Source organism: Ambystoma mexicanum, chromosome 10, assembly GCF_040938575.1.
Source record: "Ambystoma mexicanum isolate Mex_15411 chromosome 10, UKY_AmexF1_1, whole genome shotgun sequence".
Lineage (NCBI taxonomy): Eukaryota > Metazoa > Chordata > Amphibia > Caudata > Ambystomatidae > Ambystoma > Ambystoma mexicanum.
In genome coordinates, this window is record NC_090932.1 from 271720831 (window position 1) to 271743399 (window position 22569).

The 22569-nt window shown below is 45.5% G+C and overlaps 1 protein-coding gene across 4 annotated transcripts in view; it reads right to left on the minus strand.

The window, feature by feature from the left end:
* Positions 1-22569, minus strand: part of YEATS2 (YEATS domain containing 2) — a 1971885-nt gene that overhangs the window by 359205 nt on the left and 1590111 nt on the right. For all 4 annotated transcript variants that reach the window (XM_069617830.1, XM_069617832.1, XM_069617831.1 and 1 more), the window contains one exon: positions 16958-17159. In XM_069617830.1, the coding sequence (XP_069473931.1) occupies positions 16958-17159 (202 nt within the window). The remainder of the gene's footprint in view (positions 1-16957; positions 17160-22569) is intronic.

Consider the following 22569-nt stretch of genomic DNA (forward strand, 5'->3'; position numbering starts at 1 on the left):
ACGCGGGTTCGAAGACGAAGTAGAAGACATCCTCACACGAAGGATTTTCACAAAACTAACAGGTTCGAAGAACCGAGAAGAACAGAACTCCAGAGAGACGAGGCGTTAACCAAGATTCACGAAGCAACACATTCGCGGAAAAAACAGAACTGAGGCTACGGGCGTCGTGCGTCCTACTTATCACATCGGATGACGTCGGAGGAGGTCCTTGACGACGGCGCATCGACGAAGGCCGCAGACGCCGAAAAAAGTTTCCAAAGCAGCACAGCTGTGGTGATTACATGTCATGGAATTACATTGCAAAACACACATTTTATTTAAACCTGCGCAAAACAACATGCTGAATGAACGTTGAAATACAGCAAGCACAGTTTATTAATATACCAAACCCACAGCAATCTTCAAAGACAACTTAAGTTGTCCCAGCGTCACATGTGAATAGGACATCCAGCCTTGCCTCCTTTTTCGTATTCTGTCACTTATAGCTCTGCAATGATAAATGAGTACCAGAATACAGAGCACAGCACTCAAGCTTGACCAGGGGTGCAATTAGATCGCTGGGAACTCCAAATAGGTTGTCACAGAAAATGTTCAAAAACAAAATACAATATATAAATCAACTTGCTGCACACAATATATATGTATTGGGTGTTTTATTGGGTGCTGCATGTATGCAAGACACTTTGGAGCACACATATTTCATATTAATTGTGCTCTGAACCTTAACAAGCAAATGCAACAACTCAAGTTGTCCAATATGTCATGAGTGAGTAGACCATCCAACCCAGATTTGTTTTGCATTCTGTTACTTATAGACTTCTAGTGGAATAATCGTGCAGCATGGGAACAAGCACGCAAAGAAAGAAACAAGGTAGAGACAAGTTGTGAGGGAATTTACATCTCTGCTTCACAACCACCATATAAAGTAGGTAGTGTAGGAAACGAGCTGGCTAGTGGTCAGTGTATGCTTTTTGCCAATGTCAAAATGCATTTGATGATTTGTGATACACATGTTTGGGAAAAGCTAAACTACAAGTCCCGGAAGGCAAACCTATGTTGAATGAAGAGCAATGGATAGATGTAGTTGTCCGGCCTATTACGTGGAAACGTATACAGATTTTAAGGTTTACGGTTTGTTAGAGTGTAGTCCCTGTTCTGCAGATCTAGTAAGCTAAGCAACTTTAAGTAATTTATTCCACCAGTCTTGCCCGACAGGCCCACATTAACCTTGAAGCCTGCTACATGTAGATCTGCATATCCATTAGGAAAATAAGAGCGGAGTGAGAGGAGAGTGTTTTGCGTGTTCTCTACTATGCTGAAGTCTTTCTACAGTGGCTGCCCTGACAAGTGGGAGGAGTGCCTATTTCTACTCACCAAAATCTCAAGTGGAGCGAGAGCGGAGTGAGAAGAGAGTGTTTTGCGTGTTCGGCGTGTTCAGCAGGTTCGCGGGAGAAGGCTGAATCGGAAGCCCGGAAGTTAGAAGTAGAAGGGAAAAAGCCCCCCCCTCATCCCCTTTCCTCTAGTGCACGGACCAACGTTGCATTGACTGGGGATCAAACAGACTGTAAACAGACTGCAACAGAGGGGGGGGGGGAGCAAAAAGAGTAATAATAATATAAGTGCTGACAAGGAACAGAAAACTTATCTTCCATGCAATGTGAGTTTGGGAAAGCAGCACCATGAGAGAGCCTGCATGGGGGATCCAATAAAATAAATAATTCCAGCAGTGTTACTCGAACTGACAAAGATTATTAAACTGGAAACTGTGGAGATCATCAAGAAGTTAACTACTGATCCCAGTAGCAACGTGAATGCGGGCAATAATATTAGTGCTCTGCAAACGCGGCAGGAGCTACTAGAAAAAAACAAAAGGGAGAAGGAGAGAAGGAGGAAAAGAGGAATTAAAAGCATTGCTTGAACTATCGGGCAGACCCTCTAAAAATGAAATTAAGGAGTACAGCTCACCTGGACCAGACAAAGGCGCCAGAGTTGGACAGCTCCTATCTAGAACCAGTGGCACATTCCACCACCAGAGTGGGGTCATCCTTAGTAAGAGGTGAATTAGAAAATATGCCGAATAACCAGCTCTCAACTCTGGCTCAAATTCACAGTGTAAATCATATGCTTGAAGAAGAGGACAACGGCAAAGAAACCCAGATGGACCGAATAAACCATTGGAAAAGAGGACTGGAATACACAGTCACTACCAAAAATATTCAAAAACAAATCAAAGAATATTTTGAGAGAAGACGGAGTAGACCTCTGGACGAATTGGTCGAACAATCAGATACCATTTGGACAAACCCGGTAGAAGAAAATGGCAGGAGAGAGAACACCCGGGACGAAGAACAGCAGCTGCATGAAAGTACAGAGGGCGAGACAGAAGACCAGGGAGACTTGGGAACAAGTAATTTTGAGGCAGAAGGGAGAAAAGCCCCAAAGGAAGGTGTCCACAACGGTAACTCAGTGGAGGTGAAGAATGGAAAATACGAGCTTAGTCCAACTCCAAGTGACGCAATGTGGAGAGCGCTTAACTATTTCTTGGACTCCCTGGTCTTGGTCTTTGAGCTACTAAAGGGGGAGGTCCAGTCCCAAGCAGGAATAGTACTGCAACTAACCAATGAAGTGGCGAAATGCAAAGCCTCTATGGTTGGCCTCAGCAACGTGATTAACACCACAGTAATTCCGTCAATAGAAGAAGTAAAAAAAAAGAATCTATAAATCACAGAAAAGACACAGCTCTTCTTCGGATCCTCCTGACTGACAATGGAAAAGCAGAGGAGACGGGAGAGATCAGATCCAGAAGATCTTGCGAAACTGGAGGGAAAAACCACCATCAAGAGATGTTGAGAGCCAGACTGGAGAACACAAACCTAAAGAGCCTGAAGACATGCCTCTATCGGAATCAACCATAGAAGAGCTTTTGAAGACAGCTCCAATAGTGGAATAACAAGAAGCCATTGGAAAAGAGGATAAAAGCATAATGGAGGAGGAAATAGGAGACACCAGAAACGACTTAAATGCAAGCTGGACAGAAGCAAGTACTCAAAATTACAGGAGAAGAAGAAAGACAAAGAAAAGGCGGAAAGGGATAAATGACAAGCAAGAAGTCATCCTTCATCTGACAAAAAAAACAAGAAAGAAATGTAAAAAGAAAAAACAGAAAATGGAAACAGCAAATAAAGAAAATAAACAGGGGGCCTCAGAAAAGGAATAAAAGCAGACTAGGAAAAAAGACTGGGAAATGGAGGCAGAGGACAGGCAAGAAAAATTTGAGAGAAGCCCAGAGATTCGGACCCAAAAACAGAGGGACGTGAAAAGGGTGAGGCAAGACGATTCAATGAGCATACCGAAAATAGTGGGTGCGAGTATTGGCCTACAAACTGAGGCCCCAATCAAGCATGCTGAGGATCTAGAGACTCATAACAACAAACAATTGAAACTTGCCCCGATTTTCATCAAAAAGAGCAAAAACCTGCAGGGATCGGGGGGGAAAGGGGGTCTAAAATAAAAATAGCCCCAATATTTGAAAAGGCGAAGAAAAGTGAGCTGACGTCGCAAATTATGGGACAGCAAGAGCCCCCAACCCAGATGGTCATGAGCATGGGCAATGGAAAATTCCAGACTATTTCTGAATCGGAGATGAAATAGGTCAGTTCAAAGAAAGTGAGACCTCAGGAACCAAGTTCTGGAGAGGAACTGGGGAGTCAGAGCAGTGAACCAGCTAACCATGAAATAACTCCTACCGACTTTGAAATTCCAAATTTATGGCTGAAGATGTCCCCAAAAACATCAAAATCTAAATCCCTCAGTAGAATGCCGATACTGTCTATATTCAAAAAAAGCAGATGCATCTACTTTTTTTCTACAGAGGATATTGAATATGTGAAGTTTCGGGATCGGAATAATTCGTTTATGGTGGAAATTGGTTTGACCTAAAAAAAAAAACAAGCTGCAATTTTAAAGGCAAGCAAAGAGCTTGAACAAGAAGGACAAATAGTTTATACCTCCCTCCCCAGCTCCCCCAGAGCCCAGCCAAACCAACAGGAGTGGCACAAGGAGACGGAGCAGCGAAATGGAAGCGGCCCTTGGGGGCCTGGTGCAGAAGGGAAAGAAAAAGTTACTCGAGAAGCATCACTGCAGGAAAAAACATTGGCAGCTCTACCCGACATACTGACACAAGTCCTGAGAAGTATGGGTCTAGGCACCCCGAGCCTTTAGGCAGAAGGGATTGAATATGGTCAGCTGGAACACAAGAGGTTCCAGTACGTTCAGGGCGAAATAAACAAAAGACTACTTATTTGGGAAGATGGATATTTTGGCATTCCAAGAAACCTGGCTGGTAAACCCAATAGAGATAAAAGGTTTCACAACATTCTGCTTACCAGCCAGCCAAAAGGCAAAAGGAAGGCCGGCGGGGGGGATTAATAATCTCGATTAGAAACAGTACCAGCAAACATGCCACCCAAATCTGGAAAGATGAAATCGGAATACTGGCCTGCAAAATCCATTCTTCCATTGACCCAAAAGAGACTGCTTTAATTGTGATACATTTTATTGGAATCCTGCATCCACTAAAATTCAGGTTTATTTGTGAAAACTAGCAGAATTGCTGGATACGATCAAGATAGAATGGCAATAAGCAGATTCTGCTGGCAGGAGATTTTAATACAGAATGTGTGCATTACAAAAGGGGATCTACTGGGGGAGAAAAGTACATACCCTCCAATAAAGGGAGGGCCTGGCTGGAGTTTACAAAGGCATGGGACCTGAAAATGTTAAACAATACTAATCAAGAGGAGGAAGAACCCCGCATGACATGGCACAGAGGCAATTCTGCTTCAGTGCTAGATTATATTTTTGTCAGCAAGGGATTATTCTCACGTTTATCGGAATTAAAAGTAAAACAAGAAGGAGGAAGTGACCATTCCAGACTAGAACTTTCATTCACATACGCCCTGAATTGACTAAACTAATCCATAACCAAGAACTAGAAGGATAAAGGGGAAAAAAGGTTGATGAAATTTAGCCAAGAAGGGAAAGATCTAAATAAAAAACTACAACACATCTCAGAACAGATGACCCAAGAGCTATGTCAACCAGAAAAGTTTGTGAATGTAATATGGTCACTAGGCCCCCGCTACCCCCTACAAAACCACCACTAAATAATGCAAAGCAGAAACATCTTCATAGCTTTGATGAAGAAATCAGAGAAAGAAAGAAATCTGAGAAAAAGTATTAGAGAATTAAAGATTCAAAAATTGGATCAAGAATCCTACATCCTACAAATAAAAGTAATTAGACAAAACTACAATGCCTGGGTAAAGAACCATAAAGCTCTCCTCCATCAAAGAGATGGGGAGCAAATGTTAAAAGCAGTCTCAAACTCAACCTCAAGAAGCTTTTGTAACGCTCACCTGATTCCCGCAGAGGCGCCGGTCTTGACTGGGTGAATGCCGTATCTTCAAAGGTGATGTGTAACACACCATTGGCTCTTTGGGCTGGACCTCTGTGCACTGTATGTCTGACTCGAAGAGTAAGATGTCTGCAGATAGAAAATATGGGATTAATGAACTGGGGTTATTGGGTGCCTCGCTCCTCTTCCCTTTCTCTTCTCCTGTAGAACCCCAAAGGTTAACACCCTCACCTTAGGTAAGTGAACGCCGAGCTCTCCATCTGCCTCGGGGCAGGGTGCCGTAACCAGTTTCTTCACTGGATAAGGGTGCAGGCCTCTTGACCTCAGAGGACTGCTGTCCGTCGTTAACTGCACGAACGGCAAGTTCTGGGCACTTCAAATGTCTTAAAAGTCTTTTGTAATGATATCTCTTGTTTTGCAGGGTTCCGGCGATGGCGGATGGCGGGCTGATGAGAGTTGAGGATCGAACCCGCGTGAGGAATAGAAGCACCTGGAAGCACGTAAGTAAGCGCTTGTAGCCTGCTTCACGATGCGCACTAACTGTCCCTTTTATCTTGCAGGTACAAGTTCGGAGCTTTAGAAAAGATGAAGGGTGCTGGAATACCCACTGGATTCGGCATGGGAAGGAGTAATGGCACGTGAGTAATAAAGTTGCCCAATGTCTTTAAACGCACCTTCTTTTGTCTTTCAGATGCCGGAATGCAGTGCGAAGACCTCCGGAGCATGCAAAGAGTAGGTAAGCCTTTGTCTTTCAGATGCCGGAATGCAGCGTGAGGCGTTGGTGACAGCCGATGGACCAGGTAAGAGATGCGCTGCCACTGAAGACCGTAGTGCTAACCTGCTCTTTCTTTGTCTTTACAGGTGCTGCTGAAGACTGGATTCAAGGATGGTAAGCCTTTGTTCCCTTAGGCCCAGGATCAGAAGCAGAAGACACGATGAGCGTTCTGCTGCAGAGAATGCAGAATAACGCAAAGCAAGATTCATCCATCGGGTGTGGTTTAAATAGCCTCCTGTAGTGCTTAGGTGTCTCCTTCCACAGCCACGCCTAAGAAAAGAGTTCCTGCTTTCCAGAAGAGTTCCAGTGTTCTGAACCTAGGGAGTGGCTCCTGCCCCACCCAACAGGAAAAGTAGTCCCAAACAGAAGAGGATCAGGGGTTCAACTGGCAGGTAAGTAAGCAGCATGGTCTGCTGCAGGTAAGTCCACCCAAGCATTATGAGCCCGGCGCTTCCAGCGCTGGGACTGGGCATCTTTATGAGCCTGGTGCCACTGGCGCCAGGACAGGGTCCAAAAGGTCCCAATTGGGACTGGCTGGCACTCGGAACCAGGGTTATGGGTCTGCTTCCAAGGGAGTCGGGCAAGTCCTGATCTTTTGGAAGCAGAGATCATGACAGCACCCCCCCCTCAAGGCCCCTCCCAAACCGGGATTCTCCGGGGGTTTGGGCTTGTTAGGAAATGTTCGATGAAATCTTTTGATTAGACGAGGCGCGTGGACATATTCTGCAGGTTCCCAGGATCTTTCTTGGGGACCGTAGCCTTTCCAGTCAATCAGGTAAAATAGTTTAGATTTGGAGATCTTGGAATCCAGGATGCTTTTGACTTCAAACTCGAGTTCTCCATCAACTAGAATAGGTTTTGGAGATGTAGTTAGTCGGGTTTGAGGTTGCACAGGTTTTAATAGAGAGACGTGGAAGACCGGATGTATCTTCATGTGAGGGGGCAAGTCCAACTTGACCGCTACTGGATTTACTATGGTAGTGATGGAATAGGGACCAAGGTATCTTTGGTTGAATGTGCGTGGTCCTTTTAGAGGTAGATATTTGGTGGATAACCAGACTTGATCTCCTACTTGATATTGGGGGGCTTCCTTCCGATGTTGGTCTGCTCCTTTCTTGTATTGTTCTTTAGCCCTTTGAAGGTGAGAAACGGCTTCCTTAAAGGCTTGGGTGATTGTAGAATTCAGGTGGTCTACTGCTGGTGTTCCAAGATCTTGGAGTGGATCCAACTCCGAGGTTCGAGGGTGACTACCGTATAAAAGAAAAAACGGGGTCTTCCCAGTTCCCGAGTGGACAGAGTTATTGTAGGCATATTCGGGTATCCAAAGGATATCTTTCCAAGTTTTTTCAGTTTGTTGTAGCATGCAGCGCAAATACTGTTCCAGAGTTTGATTGGTCCTCTCGGTTTGTCCGTCGGTTTGAGGGTGGTGGCTGGTCGAAAGTCTCACATCAATTTGAGCCGACCGACAGCAACTTCGCCAAAAATGAGAAATACATTGACTACCTCGATCCGAAATTAGAACTGAAGGAAAACCGTGCAGTCGGACGATTTTTTCGAGAAATTCTCGGGCCAGAGTTGCTGCTGTTGGTAAGCCTTTGAGTGGAATGAAATGCGCCATCTTGGAGAATAGGTCCACGATTACTAGGATCGTATTGTATCCGGAGCATGGAGGTAGATCGGTGATGAAGTCCATAGAAAGCGTATGGCAAGGGCGAGGCGGGATGTCAATAGGGCGTAAGAGGCCGGCTGGTTTTTCCTTTTGACTCTTGTTTTGGGCGCATACTCCACAGGACATTATAAAGTCTCTGATATCTTTTTTCCAAGACGGCCACCAGAAGTAGCGCTTGATCTTTTCCGAGGTCTTGGTCATACCGGGATGTCCTTCCATTAAAGAATCGTGATAACAAGAGATTACCTTTTTCTGTAAATCTGTGCTGGGCAGGTATAACCGTTCTTGGAAATATAATAGGTTGTCCTTCACCGTAAAGTCCTTTCCCTGCAGATGACAATTCTGTATGTCTGCTGGAGTTACCAGTAGCCTGGCTTTATCCTTAACTTCCTCTATGGATTGTGTGGCGATTACACCTAGAATTCTTTGTTCGGGAATGATAGGTACAGGTTTAGGATTGATCAAATGTTCTTCCACTCCCATCCGAGAAAGGGCATCAGCTTTACCGTTTTTTGTACCAGGTCGATAGGTAATTATGAAGTCAAACTCGGCAAAGAATAGTGCCCAACGGAGTTGCCTAGAGGATTGAGCTTTTGCGGTTTTCAAATATTGCAGGTTTCGGTGATCTGTAATCACAGTAACGGTGTGTCGGGCCCCCAGAAGATAATGCCGCCAAGCCTTAAAGGCGGACTTGATAGCTAGAAGTTCCTTATCAGTAATAGTGTAATTGATTTCAGGAGGCGAGAATTTGCGGGAGTAAAATGCCACGGGATGCAACTGATTGGTTACTGAGTCCTTTTGTGATAGAACTGCCCCCATGGCAAGGCTCGAAGCATCAGTTTCAACGATGTAGGGGAGTTCTGGGCGAGGATGTTTTAAGATCGGTGCAGAGATAAATCTAGTCTTCAAATTCTGGAAAGCTTGTTCCGCCTCGGTAGACCATTCAAAACGTTTGTTTTTCTTTAACAAGACGGTGATGGGCTGGACTATTCGAGAGAATTCGGGGATAAACCTGCGGTAAAAGTTAGCGAAGCCTAACATGCTTTGAACACCTTTTACGGAGGATGGCGATGGCCATTTGAGAATTGCATCGACCTTCTTTGAATCCATACGCATTCCGCTAGGTGATAATATGAATCCCAAGAATTCAACTTCAGTCACGTTGAAAACACATTTTTCCAACTTAGCGAAAAGTTTGTGTTGACGCAATCTCTCGAGGACCATTTTCACGTGTTTCTGATGTTCAGTTGCCGATGAAGAATAAACGAGGATGTCGTCAATGTAAACAACAACACACACATCTATGAGCTCTCTGAGGACATCGTTCATAAAATATTGAAAGGCGGCCGGGGCATTGCAAAGTCCGAAGGGCATGACCTGATATTCAAATAGCCCATACTTGGTGCGGAAGGCCGTCTTCCATTCATCGCCCTCTTTTACTCGTACCAAGTGGTAGGCTCCTCTAAGATCCAGCTTTGTATATATGCATGCTTTTCTGACTTGGTCCAGGAGTTCAGGGATCAAAGGTAACAGGTATCTATTCTTAATGGTGATCTGGTTCAGGGTGCGATAATCTATACAAGTTCTAAGGTCCCCTTCTTTTTTTGGAACGAAGAACAAAGCTGAGGAAGCAGGGGACTTGGAAGGACGAATAAACCCATTCGCTAGGTATTGATCCAGGTATTGTCGGAGGTGAAGATTCTCAGGCTCGGTGAGGGCATAAATTCTACTACAAGGAGGAGTAGATCCAGGTATCAGGTCTATCTGGCAGTCATAAGACCTATGAGGAGGTAGAGAGTTAGCCTGATCCTTCCGGAAAAAAACATCTTGGAATTCTAGGTATTCAGGAGGTAACTGAGGAGCCTCCGAGGAAATTGCTGCCAGTGCAACACCAGGTCGAGGGTGACAAGTAGAGACACATTCTGGAAACTGAACCGTTCTTGCTCGCCAATCGATCTGAGGATTGTGCTTCTCTAACCAAGGAATTCCTAGAATAATCTGGAACTGGGGGGCCTTGATCACATCGAACACGATCTTCTCATGGTGTCCATCTTGGCTTACTAGCGTCACTTCTTGGGCGGTATGCGTTACTGGTCCGGAGGCTATCTCCGTACCATCCACCGTAGTAATGACGTCCTTTACAGCCTTTGGACAAAGAGTCGGATTCATCCTCAAAACCATTTCATGATCCACATAATTGCTGATGGCACCGCTGTCGACGTAAGCTTCAATCGCATGTAATCGATCCGGATGTTCAGGGCTAATGAGGACCATAGGTATCACGAAATGCGAGGTCACGGAACTGGTTTTAACGCTCGGCAAGAGGACCTCTATTCTTGTCGGGCGAGGTCGTTTCCCTGCTCAGAGTTTGTGACCCTCGTAACTGCAGCTCCTACTGCCTTCTTGGCTGGTTTCACCGGACAGTCTCGAAGAAAGTGCCCCGAGTTTCCGCAATAGAGGCATAATTGCAGCTGTTTTCTCCTTTCCCGCTCCTTTTGTGTTAGTGGTCCTTTCAGGCCCCCTATTTGCATGGGTTCCCCGGAGTCTACTCCTTTGGTAGGAGTTGGTGGTTTGGAAAATACTCGAGCATCAAACTTGGAACGATCGGCCTTCCTGTTCTGCAGTCTGTGGTCAATTTGAACGACTAAGTCAATATAGTCCGAACAGTCTTGCGGGGGATTCACTACTTGGGCTAACACATCTTTGAGCTCTCCACGTAGACCTCTATAAAACAGCGTAATCCTTTTGTCCTCAGGCCATCGAGTTTCCACTATCAGTCTGTTGAAAGACGCAATATAAGCCAAAAGGTCTTGATTACCCTGTCGCAATGAAAGGAGCTCATTGTCCAAGGCCTGCCCCTGTGAATGTCTTGCAAACAGTTTTTCCATACTGAGCTGAAAAGCTTGAAAATCATGGAGAACCGGATCATCTTGATTAACTACAGGGATCGACCAGTCTGCCGCATTGCCACTAAGGTACGAAAGCACGAAAGCTACCTTAGCTTGATCAGTTGGAAAGGCTGCTGGCCGGCATAAGAAGTGCAACCGGCACTGATTAATAAATACTGCAAACCTCTTTGGGTCACCAGAAAATCGTTCGGGCGGAGCCAGAGGTACATTCCCAGGTAGGTTGATCTGCACTGGGTTCTTAGAGGATGTTGAAGGAAGATTTGCCCCTGATGCGGGTAACAGAGTTTGTCCGGCTTGTGACTGTAGCAATTGTCTAGCGAGATCGTCTGTTCGCTCCTTGGAAATAATCAGTTCCCTTCTTAGAGCATTCGTTTCCTGACGGGCTGCATGCACTTCTGCTCTTAGTTCCCCAAGTAACTGGGCTAGCTGGTCGGTATCCGAGGTTTCCATAGCGCCTGGGTGGGAGTTTTGCGATAGGCTTTGCGTTCTGTAACGCTCACCTGATTCCCGCAGAGGCGCCGGTCTTGACTGGGTGAATGCCGTATCTTCAAAGGTGATGTGTAACACACCATTGGCTCTTTGGGCTGGACCTCTGTGCACTGTATGTCTGACTCGAAGAGTAAGATGTCTGCAGATAGAAAATATGGGATTAATGAACTGGGGTTATTGGGTGCCTCTCTCCTCTTCCCTTTCTCTTCTCCTGTAGAACCCCAAAGGTTAACACCCTCACCTTAGGTAAGTGAACGCCGAGCTCTCCATCTGCCTCGGGGCAGGGTGCCGTAACCAGTTTCTTCACTGGATAAGGGTGCAGGCCTCTTGACCTTAGAGGACTGCTGTCCGTCGTTAACTGCACGAATGGTAAGTTCTGGGCACTTCAAATGTCTTAAAAGTCTTTTGTAATGATATCTCTTGTTTTGCAGGGTTCCGGCGATGGCGGATGGCGGGCTGATGAGAGTTGAGGATCGAACCCGCGTGAGGAATAGAAGCGCCTGGAAGCACGTAAGTAAGCGCTTGTAGCCTGCTTCACGATGCGCACTAACTGTCCCTTTTATCTTGCAGGTACAAGTTCGGAGCTTTAGAGAAGCTGAAGGGTGCTGGAATACCCACTGGATTCGGCGTGGGAAGGAGTAATGGCACGTGAGTAATAAAGTTGCCCAATGTCTTTAAAAGCACCTTCTTTTGTCTTTCAGATGCGGGATGCAGCGCCGAAGGCCTCCGGAGCGTGCGAAGAGCTGGTAAGCTTTTGTCTTTCAGATGCCGGAATGCAGTGCGAAGACCTCCGGAGCATGCGAAGAGTAGGTAAGCCTTTGTCTTTCAGATGCCGGAATGCAGCGCGAGGCGTTGGTGACAGCCAATGGACCAGGTAAGAGATGCGCTGCCACTGAAGACCGTAGTGCTAACCTGTTCTTTCTTTGTCTTTACAGGTGCTGCTGAAGACTGGATTCCAGGATGGTAAGCCTTTGTTCCCTTAGGCCCAGGATCAGAAGCAGAAGACACGATGAGCGTTCTGCTGCAGAGAATGCAGAATAACGCAAAGCAAGATTCATCCATCGGGTGTGGTTTAAATAGCCTCCTGTAGTGCTTAGGTGTCTCCTTCCACAGCCACGCCTAAGAAAAGAGTTCCTGCTTTCCAGAAGAGTTCCAGTGTTCTGAACCTAGGGAGTGGCTCCTGCCCCACCCAACAGGAAAAGTAGTCCCAAACAGAAGAGGATCAGGGGTTCAACTGGCAGGTAAGTAAGCAGCATGGTCTGCTGCAGGTAAGTCCACCCAAGCATTATGAGCCCGGCGCTTCCAGCGCTGGGACTGGGCATCTTTATGAGCCTGGTGCCACTGGCGCCAGGACAGGGTCCAAAAGGTCCCAATTGGGACTGGCTGGCACTCGGAACCGGGGTTATGGGTCTGCTTCCAAGGGAGTCGGGCAAGTCCTGATCTTTTGGAAGCAGAGATCATGACAGCTTTCTGGTCAGTGATACGAAAGCTAGACTCTCAGTCTAACAGCATGCTATGTAATTTGGTGCCTGAAAAAAGCTGGTTAGAACATCTTACAAACAGCTTCAGGAAGGTACCAAAAGAACCAGATTGCTTGCCACTAGATAAGGGGTGGAAATTGCGAGTAGAGGATGACGAGATCATGGAGGTAATATCCAAGGCCTCAACATCAAGACCCGCAGGTCCCAACGGACTTACCTATCAGGTATATCCAACACTTTGGGCAAAACTATTAAACGACTCTTCACCGAGATCCTACAGCAAAGGAGTTTTCCCCCGTCCTGGAAGACCGCATTGATTATACCATTTTTCAAGGAGGGGGGGATAGATCAAACCCCTCAAATTACCGCCCTATTGGCCTCATGAATATCAAAAGTAAAATCTTCATGAGGCTTCTGCTAAATTAACTCTCAATATGGGTAGAACAGGAGGAGGTAGTATCCCGATGTCAAACCGGGTTTAGAAAGGGTCTATCAACGGCCTTGAACGGGATTATGCTAAACCTTCTTAGTGAAACATCAATGGTCAAGGGAGGTACACCATTATTTGGGGCCTGGATAGATCGGTCCAAAGCCTTTGACCAAATTGATAGATCAAGGGTACGGCATAAACTCGGAAGAAAGGGAATCCCAGAGACGCTCCTGTCAATGTTAATGGAACTTCACAGGGGAACAAGTGTAAGGGTACGCTTGGATAACAAGGGCCACCTTTCAGACTCAGTCTTAGTAGAAAGAGGGGTAAGACAGGGTTGTCTGGGGGCACCCACATTTTTCAACCTATTTCTAGCAGACGCAGGGGACCATTTGATCTCGTCGGTGCTGGCCAGTCCAGAACTTAATGGAACGAAAATATTCTGGCTGGCCAACGCGGACGACATCGTCTTGCTTGACAGAACCGCTATTGGCTTGCAGCTACTGCTGAATGGACTGAGTAAATATGCAGAGGAAAATAAGTTGATAATAAATCCAAAGGTCCAGGGTATTGGTATTTAAGCATCCAAGGAAAAGGGTTAACTTTAAGCAATGGTTTCTAGATGGCCAGAAAATCCCACAAGTAGAAGATCTTACATATTTGGGTTATAAGTTCTATGCATGCCCAGCCAACCATAAAGCAGAAAGAGAATGCTCTCTAAAGCCCTCTCTTTAATTCCCCATTTGATTAAAATCAGAGGTAGATATTGCAAATTCTCAGTGGTCCCAATGATAAAATACTATCTGGTCAAGATAGTGCCAATACTAGAAGCCAAACCGCAACTGTGGGACATAAATTGGCCCAAACTGGAGGGTAGAATTTGGAAGAGAGCTCTAAATGTACCGTGGAGCACACCAGGAGGACAGTTGCGATTTGAACTGGGATTAAAGTCCTTGAACTGCTTAGCAGAATGGAAATGGATGTCCTTCTACAGGGAGATCACAAATCCTAAAAGTGGCTCTCTGTATGAGGAGATCAATGAACATCATAATTAACTGAAATCTGGGATTCTGCAGGCACTGGAACAGAAAATAAAAACTGGACTAGCCAGAACGGGTCAGAGTCTGGAAACACTGGACAAAAACCCTGTGAAGGTAAAACTGGAGTTGGAAGCATTAGATTGGATAGATATAATAGGGAAAATAATATCATCAGTCCCAAAGAATACCTTTCTGGTCGTTGATAAGAGAATGGGAACCCTCCCTAGGTACCTAGAAAAATTCCCGGATGAAAAAATCAGGAATAATGTTCTCAGAGCGAGACTTAATTTACTACCCACGGGGGAAATACTGGATATTCGAAAACAGTCTGACCGGGCAGTGCAATACTGTGAGGGATGTGCGGCTCTAAGAAACCAGTCCCTGAGACATTTATTAATTGAATGTAAAGGAACTTGGGACCAAAGGGTGAAAATACTAGGAAGATTTGTAGAAAGATCTGACTGGTTATCATCAGAGAATACATGGCATAGAATAATAGCAGGACATGAAACACAGCTTACAGCAGCAGTGGTAAGTTTTCTCCAATCCATCCATATGGTGGATTGCAACATCTCAAACATCGCAACCAGAAAGAAGGACTGGGGAAGAAAATATAGATTAGCACTGCTAGAACTTCAATAAGCAGCAAGAAAATTGGTCTCTGGGGTAACAAATGAACTACATTTTGATAAACCTAAGATTAAGAGGGGGGGCGAGTTTTAGATAGAATAAAGGGTCATGAAGCTGTCTCATCATGGAGATCTACATAATCCTCAAACAAAATCTATTTCCTTAATGAACTGGGAAAGAGGAAAGAGGCAGGCTTTTGACTCCATAAGATGTGTATTCTTATTTTTTTTCCCATCTTCTTTTCTTTCTTTTCCTCTTTTTATTCTTTTTTTTCCCCCACCTCTCCCGTCCATTTTTAGCTTGAAAGAGAAAATGTTTGATTTATAAATTTTGGATTTGAATGTTTTATGTCAAATTGTTAAGGTTTCTTGTCTATTGTATGTAGATTGCAAACCAAATACAATAAGAAAATGTAAATAAAAAAAATTAGTGAAAATTATTACCCGACAAGGTTTTGAGTGCCCCGTGCCTCTAAAAGGTTGGTAGGGATTAGGAAGACTCAGCTTAATTTTACGATGTACCAAAACCACTTTTTAATCTTTCCTGCTCCTATATAATTATTAATTTGGACAATAATGACCGCTTTAAAAAGTTTAAAAAAAATTGCAACAGACCGTTCTGTTATTGGTGGGTGCTTCATAAAATGTTTAAACAATTACTCTTACATTTTTACTCTATACATTTCTTTTGGAAAGTTGGTTTGGTCTGTTAATGTCCCCACTGTAGTGATTTATGTGAAATGTACAACACCCGTGCCCCCCCCACCCTTTACTCACTCGAGAGTCGAGCAGACTTCATCACAAGACTCTCCAATCAATGAGGGTGGCAAGTACCACATTGGCGACATCTTTAGTAATACTGCTGCCCGTCTTTCGGGTTCTACATGATATTTCTGCTTTTTGTTGGCCGCCTACCAAAAAGATCGATTTATTTCGGCCCATTTTCGGCGTCCCACAAAAAGCAAAAAGAGCAAATTTCTTTGCCCTCTCCCCCACCCGTGCTGGTGGATGTATTAGAAGTTTGGGGGTTTCACTCCACGAATCCCCCTTCATCAGCCGACACCTCCCTTCCCCACCCAAGAATTCCCCTACCACATAAACACACACAAACCCCACCACACAGACATGCTGACTCACACACACACACACACACTCACACACATATAATCACTCACCTTGCTCTCTTGCGGCTGCTGTTCCTGGCCCCCGACATGCCTGTCAGCCCCTGTGCGTACCCGTGTGCGGCAGGGGCATGACACTTTGATTTAGAAATACCGCTCTGTGCAGTCACAGAGCAGTCTTTCTAAATCGGTCTTTTTTCTTTTTGTTTTTATAAAAACAACCTTTTCACTTAATATCAGGGTTTTTTCACCCAGGTGAAACATCTAATCCTTTTTGTCACACCCCAACAAATTAAGTTGTGTGTGTGTGGCGTTTGCTAAACATACCCCCAAAGCTCCAACTGTAATTATGTCAGACTATACTGCACTAATGACCCCTAATAAGGATGAAGCACTTATGTGTTTGTCTGCATCCTTGAGAGATGTCGACTTGGGCTGATAAAGCCATGTATAGAATAGTGCTGCCCTATCAAACGCAATATTTCCTGGAGGAGAAAGCAGGCTTTGGAGCAAATGTGCATCCCACACAGTATTGCCCAGTCGCTCGTAACTGTAGATGCCCTTCAAGAAGTGGCTGCTGGGTGGCATTCTGGCGTAAATTAAATGGCATGCATGTAATGTTAAAGGTATTTGTATAGCACACAGTCACCAATGGAATTGGTCCCCAGGTGCTCAGACGGATCTGTAAACGAGAAGGTGGGTTGGGTTAGTAGGGTGAAGAGGGAGTAGCATAGTGAGAGAGGTGGTGTCCTGTTGGCAGCTTCAGTTCAGAATACAGAGTGCGCTGAGCTTTGGTGCGAGTATCGGATCAAAGTCAGGCCTTGTGTGCTGTTGGTGCGGCTTATGTGTTGTACACACAAGGTGTCAAAACAAGACTGTTTTCAGTTTGTTAGGGTGTATATAAACAGCACACCCCAAGAGTACTCAAAGGGGTAGGATGCAAAATGAATATAAAAGAAAACAACATTTCTTAACACATTTTAAAAATAAGCATTTACCTGGCTCACTATCGATCTGTGTCAGCACATCTTCAATGGACTCCTCCTCATCTCGAAGACTTTCCAAGTCTGGTGGTGTGTAACCATGATGACGGCACCAATACACAATATGTTTAGTAGTCAAGAGATTGACACTGTTGAATTTGGGATTCTTCTCAATGATTTCTCTTAAGACTTTTCTCACTCTTACTGCTCGCTGCCACTGAAAACAAATAACAAGTAATGTTCATGGTATGATTTAAGCCATACACAAATGACAGAACTTGCTAGACAATCAGAAAAACAACTAATACTAAGACATCTCTGATGAAACTGAATCATGGCGCAAAGAATGTAACTCTTAGTGTGCAGTTTGGTTCACAGACTCATTAGCTGACTCAAATTGTGGACCAGCGGGGGCTGGGGAGTGATTTGTGCTCTGTGTGCTCTAACTTATGTATGTCTAGTAGCAGCTGTGTCTTATTTACAGTTGCAAAGGAAGGCATAGAAGAAGCAATGGGAATCACCATTATAAAAAAAAGAAACAGAAATCCTCATTGCGTGTGCTAAAGGCACAGACTGATGCACACAAGTCACACAGTGCATGAGTGACAGCTACCAAAATACAGCATTAGCTTGGGATACATTCGGTGGGGTACCGCTAGCACAATATATCTCTGGCACAGGAGCACAGCAGTCAAATGTCTGCAAACACAGCACACCAGATGACTTTGCAAGCCTAGCGGTTAATATTTCAAATTTTTCTTTTTCATTGTATGCTGGTTTATTTTATTGTCCACTCAATCGGCTTCATTACGAGCTTGCTGGTATTCCAGAGGTAAATCTGCCAGAATACAGGCAAATGGAATTACCAATACCGTCACTTGGTCAGATGGTATTACCACTGGAGTTATTACATCAGGCGGTAATACCACGTGATTACAAGTGGCTGTTTGCCAGTGTAAATCCCCATTTAATGGAGTTCATAGGACTCCATTAGGGATTTATGCTGGTAATACCAGTGATTTTTCGAGATAAAGTGGAGGTGTTACCTCCAGCTTGAAGCTGGAAGTAACTCCTCCACTTTACCTTCAAAGAATACTGGCACATTTGTAGTTTGGAGGTGTGGGGAAAAAGGGAGGTAAACAATATTACCTCCACTTTTTTCCCACACTATCAAACTTGTAATGAGCCTCAATATTCCCTCTGTCCCACATACTTACAAGATTTTACGCCCACGTGAGTCTTGATGGGGGTACAGGACCACAGACAGTTCACATTACAGAGATAATGTGTTGGATCATCGAAAAGGTTGTAATGCCAGGAATCCCTCTTGAGCTGTTTGAACTGGAACAATTGAGCTGGCGACTGGGAAGGCCTAGCAACGACTAAATAGCAGAAAAGAGTATGTGCAAGTGAAGGATTTCTGAAGAAAGTGGCTAGATCGCAAATAGAAATAACCATTTGAACTTTCTTTAAAAGATCCCATTTTCATTTGAGTTGGTCCTTTTGTGACATCCTGATAAAATACTGTGTGTTACAACCTATTGTCTTGGCCCCCTTCTTGGTTCCGAGGCGGTATCTGTGACACCAGATAGTCACTCCACATGTAACTTACAGTGAAGGGGACATTTTCAGGGAATTATGCCTGGCAACATACAAATACACCCACAGCCCACTGCAGAATGGACAGTATAACTGATGAAGAGCTGGTCATATTTCCTAATATCTCTTGTTCGAGAGGTGTAGTAGCTGAGGGCCATCTCCGGGTCCAGCCAATGGAATCGTTCATTGTCCTTAGAACGATGAGGAGGAGGAAAAACCCAGGAAGATGGATCTTTTGAGAGAGATGAGAGTCCTAGACAACCTTTGGAAGAAAAGAGGGTCTCACTCTCAAAGTCACCTTCTCTTAGGAGAGAACCAAATAGGGAGGCTTAACAAATAAATCTTGGAGCACACTCACTCGTCGAGCGGGAGTGATGGCAACCAGGAAAATCACTAATGATGAGCAATATAATATAACAGGAATGGAGGGGATCAGATAAAGCTCCCATAAGGAATGCCAAAACCAAATAGCAATCCCCTGCCAGAACCACAAACTGGCATGGGGGATACTGGTTACACGAAGCCCACAAGAACTGCATTCCCTGTTCTGGGTACCATTTGAAAAACGAAATAGCAACTATGTATCAAAGAACAGTGCCAATCTGTAGGCCTGCTTGGGCCAAGGACAGCACAAAATACAAAACCGGGGATAAGGGACAGGACAAAGGCTCCAGATCCCTCTCCCGGCATGAAGCCAAAATATACACCATATGCAGGCACAAATAGACTGTGGCGGGTCTCCAAGCTGAAAGGAGCACATCAGGAATGCCATCTGACGAGTCCCACTTCATGTATCACAGCCTCACAATAGCCAAGCATGAAAGTTCAGGCTGCTGGGGTTCGGGTGGAGAATCCGCCCCTCCGATTGGGAGAGGAAGTCAACTCTCCTCGGCAGGTGCCAAGGAGGGCAGGTGGACATGTCCAGCAACTTCAGATAACACGTCCTCCAGGCACAGTCCGGAGCGATCAGGGGCAATGTGGTTCCGAACAGGTGCAATCTCCTGAGAACCAGAGGAATGACAAGGATCAGCGGGAAAGCATAAAGGAGGTTGAATGCCCACTCGACCATCAGTGCATCCCCCAGAGCTCCCAGACGATGATATTCCCTGGAGCAGAACAACTTGCACTTTCATGTTCACATTGGAAGTGAAGAGGTTTACTTGAGGAGTTTTGAAAAAGGAGACAATCTCCTACAGAACTTCCTGGCAAAGCGCCCACTCGTGCAAGGTCAAAGTATGCCCACCCAAGGCATCCGCTGTGATAGTCTCTCTTCCAGCCAGATGGGATGCGGTCAGAGAGATGCCATTCTCCAGAGCCCAGAACCACAGTCAAATTGCTTCTCTGCATAGAGGCAAGGACCCCTCACCATCTCATTTGTTGAGGTAATGCATGGACACTGTGTTGTCCATCAGGATCATCACAGTCATGTAATTCACAGAGGGGAGAAAGGCGACCAGGGCCAGCCTGATCGCCCTCAGCTTGAGAAAAAATTGAAGTGCACCTGAGATTCTGAGGGAGGCTGATAGAGAGAATTCTCTGTAAAGGCTAATTTCCCAAACCTAGTGAGTCCCCCAGCAGCTTTGCTGGATTTTTGGGGTTCATTTTATTCTCTCCTGCTAAGAGTGAGACTCTTTTTCTCCCACTCTTAGACATGATTTGAGGTGTTCCTTTGACTTTGAATGTGTTTTATGGGCTATGGGGTCCTTTTCCCCATAGGGCTTCATGTGTTTTTGGTATGTGGGTTACACAGCACCCTCAGTGCAGTAACCAAGGGGTGTCATAGTGACCCCCAAACATAGACTCCATACCCTGGGACTGACTACTGTCTCCCAGGGCATGTAAAGTCACCATTGGCTTTACTAGTCCCAAATTATGAACAGAAATCAGTACAAACCATCATATTGTGGACGTACTGGTCGGGGCAATTCGATTGCCCCGGGGTCTGTTGTTCGAGGGGGCACGTATCTGTCCCCCCTGATCGAGTTTTGGCTGGTGGCAGTGGATACTACTTTTTATATTCGACCGCAAATGTTTTCCTATGGATTTTCCCATTGTTCGAGGCTACCACTTTCTAATATAGCCTCGAACATACTGCCGGTTTATTAAATTAATATAAAATCACTGGTTGGTATTTTTTGCCGAAACTCGGTTCCAAAATGGCGTTTGTGTTCGGTTCTGTGACTCCAACCCGAGTCGAGCCCTTTGTTCCACCTTTTGGCGGGCTTCTCCACAGAAGCCTCCAAAAGTGGTGCCACTCTGTCTGGGTACCACAGGGGGTATAGGAGGGGGTTTAGGCACCCTGGACTGAGTTGCCTTGGCAACTCAAGTCGCACTCTTGTGTGATTGGCCCAAGTGGTGAGCCGCCCGGCTCACCACTTAGCATGTTTGAGTGACAGCTAGGCTGAATGAATGGGGGTTTGCTGCATAAAAGCAGGGCTTTGGGGACTGGAACTTCAGAAGTCGCCACAGGACCTAAAGAATCCGAAGAGGGAGAAGCTGAGTCGACCTGCAACGGAGACACCACCGGTGGAGCCCTGCTGAACCGTCTCACCACTTTTCCCGACGACAGAGGAGATCTCCAGTCCGGAGAGTCTTCTTCCTTTGACTGGTGGGGATAACCAGTTTGGCCGTCTTTTCGCCTTCCCGGATCATCTCGTGGCCGCCTTGCCTGTGCCAAGCACCCCGGCAACCGGGATACCACGGTTTTTCCACCACCGCGAATAAAAGTGTCATACCTTTTAACCGGAGAACTCCAAGGCTGGTTTGTTCCCTGGAAGTGCAACAACCTTCAACTTTCCTCCATATCGAGACGATCTCTTCCTCTGGACGACGCCATGACTTGCACCTGCTGCCAGGAACAACTGCCCCCGCTGGAGGATCCTCTCCACTTTGAAGGTACTGTGTCCGCCTGGCCTCCCTCGCAACGGTCTGTGTGGGGTGACTCTTAAAGCTCCCACTTACCACTTGGGTTGGCCCTAGGCTGGCTAACTGAACTTTTCTGACCTGACTTAATTCATTTCTGAACTCCCTGCAAGACTTTAAGACTTTTAAACTGTGTGATCTTGGGCGCATTGGTGCTCTGTTCTCTCAAAGAGGGAGCCTGGCCTCTGAACTTTTTGCTCATAAGTAGACTAGACTTTCCTGCCTTGCTGGGTTCTTCTAAAGTTTCGGGTTGTGTGCTTTTCCTAATTTCTGCCTTTTCCCTCCGTTTTTCTTAACTTATTGGAGTGCCATCTTTAGTTAAGCGCTCACCTCTGTCTGGAAATAAGTGGTGTTAACTAAGACTTGTCTAATAAGGAATAAGGGATGTACATCTAGTAATAGTGACTGTGTGTTGAATTTACTTACCTCTTTTTGTGCTAGTGTAAATTACAAGTGTGTCTTTAAATAAATAATTATATACTTTTATACCAAAGCTCTGGTCAGTGTTTGCTTGTGCTACTGTGTCTCTGTACCTATTGTGTATACTCTTATATACTGCCTAACTCATCTTGAGAGAAGTCTGACTGTTCAGCCAAAGCTACCAGGTAAATCTGGGTGGTACAGACTGCTAGCAATTGGGTTTACTGCCAACCACCTGTAGTCCTAAATCTTTTGCAGTGGTCCCTAAGGGAACTGCACAGGTTTCTGCCTAACAGAGGCCACCATCAACGCACTGTCAGGTCTGACAGATGAGCACCCCAAACCATCAGAGATGCGTCTGTGACCACCGTCATCTTGGTCCCTGCTTGACGAAACAATACTCCTCTCAGCAAGTTGTCTCTGATGGCCCACCATGCAAGATCCTAAGCCACCTGGTCTGAGACATGTAGAAAGTTTGACATGAGGCCCTGAAATTGCAACCATTGGCAACGGAGGAGCAACTGAAGTGATCTCATACAAAGCCTTGCCTCCGGGACCACTAGGATGCAGAAGGCCATGAGGCCCAGAATGCATAGAAAGGCAGAGGCCAGGACTTGGTTATTTTCCTTCAATCTCAGGACCATCTGAAATATGTCTGCCAGTCTATCATCGGGAAAAGCGCAAGC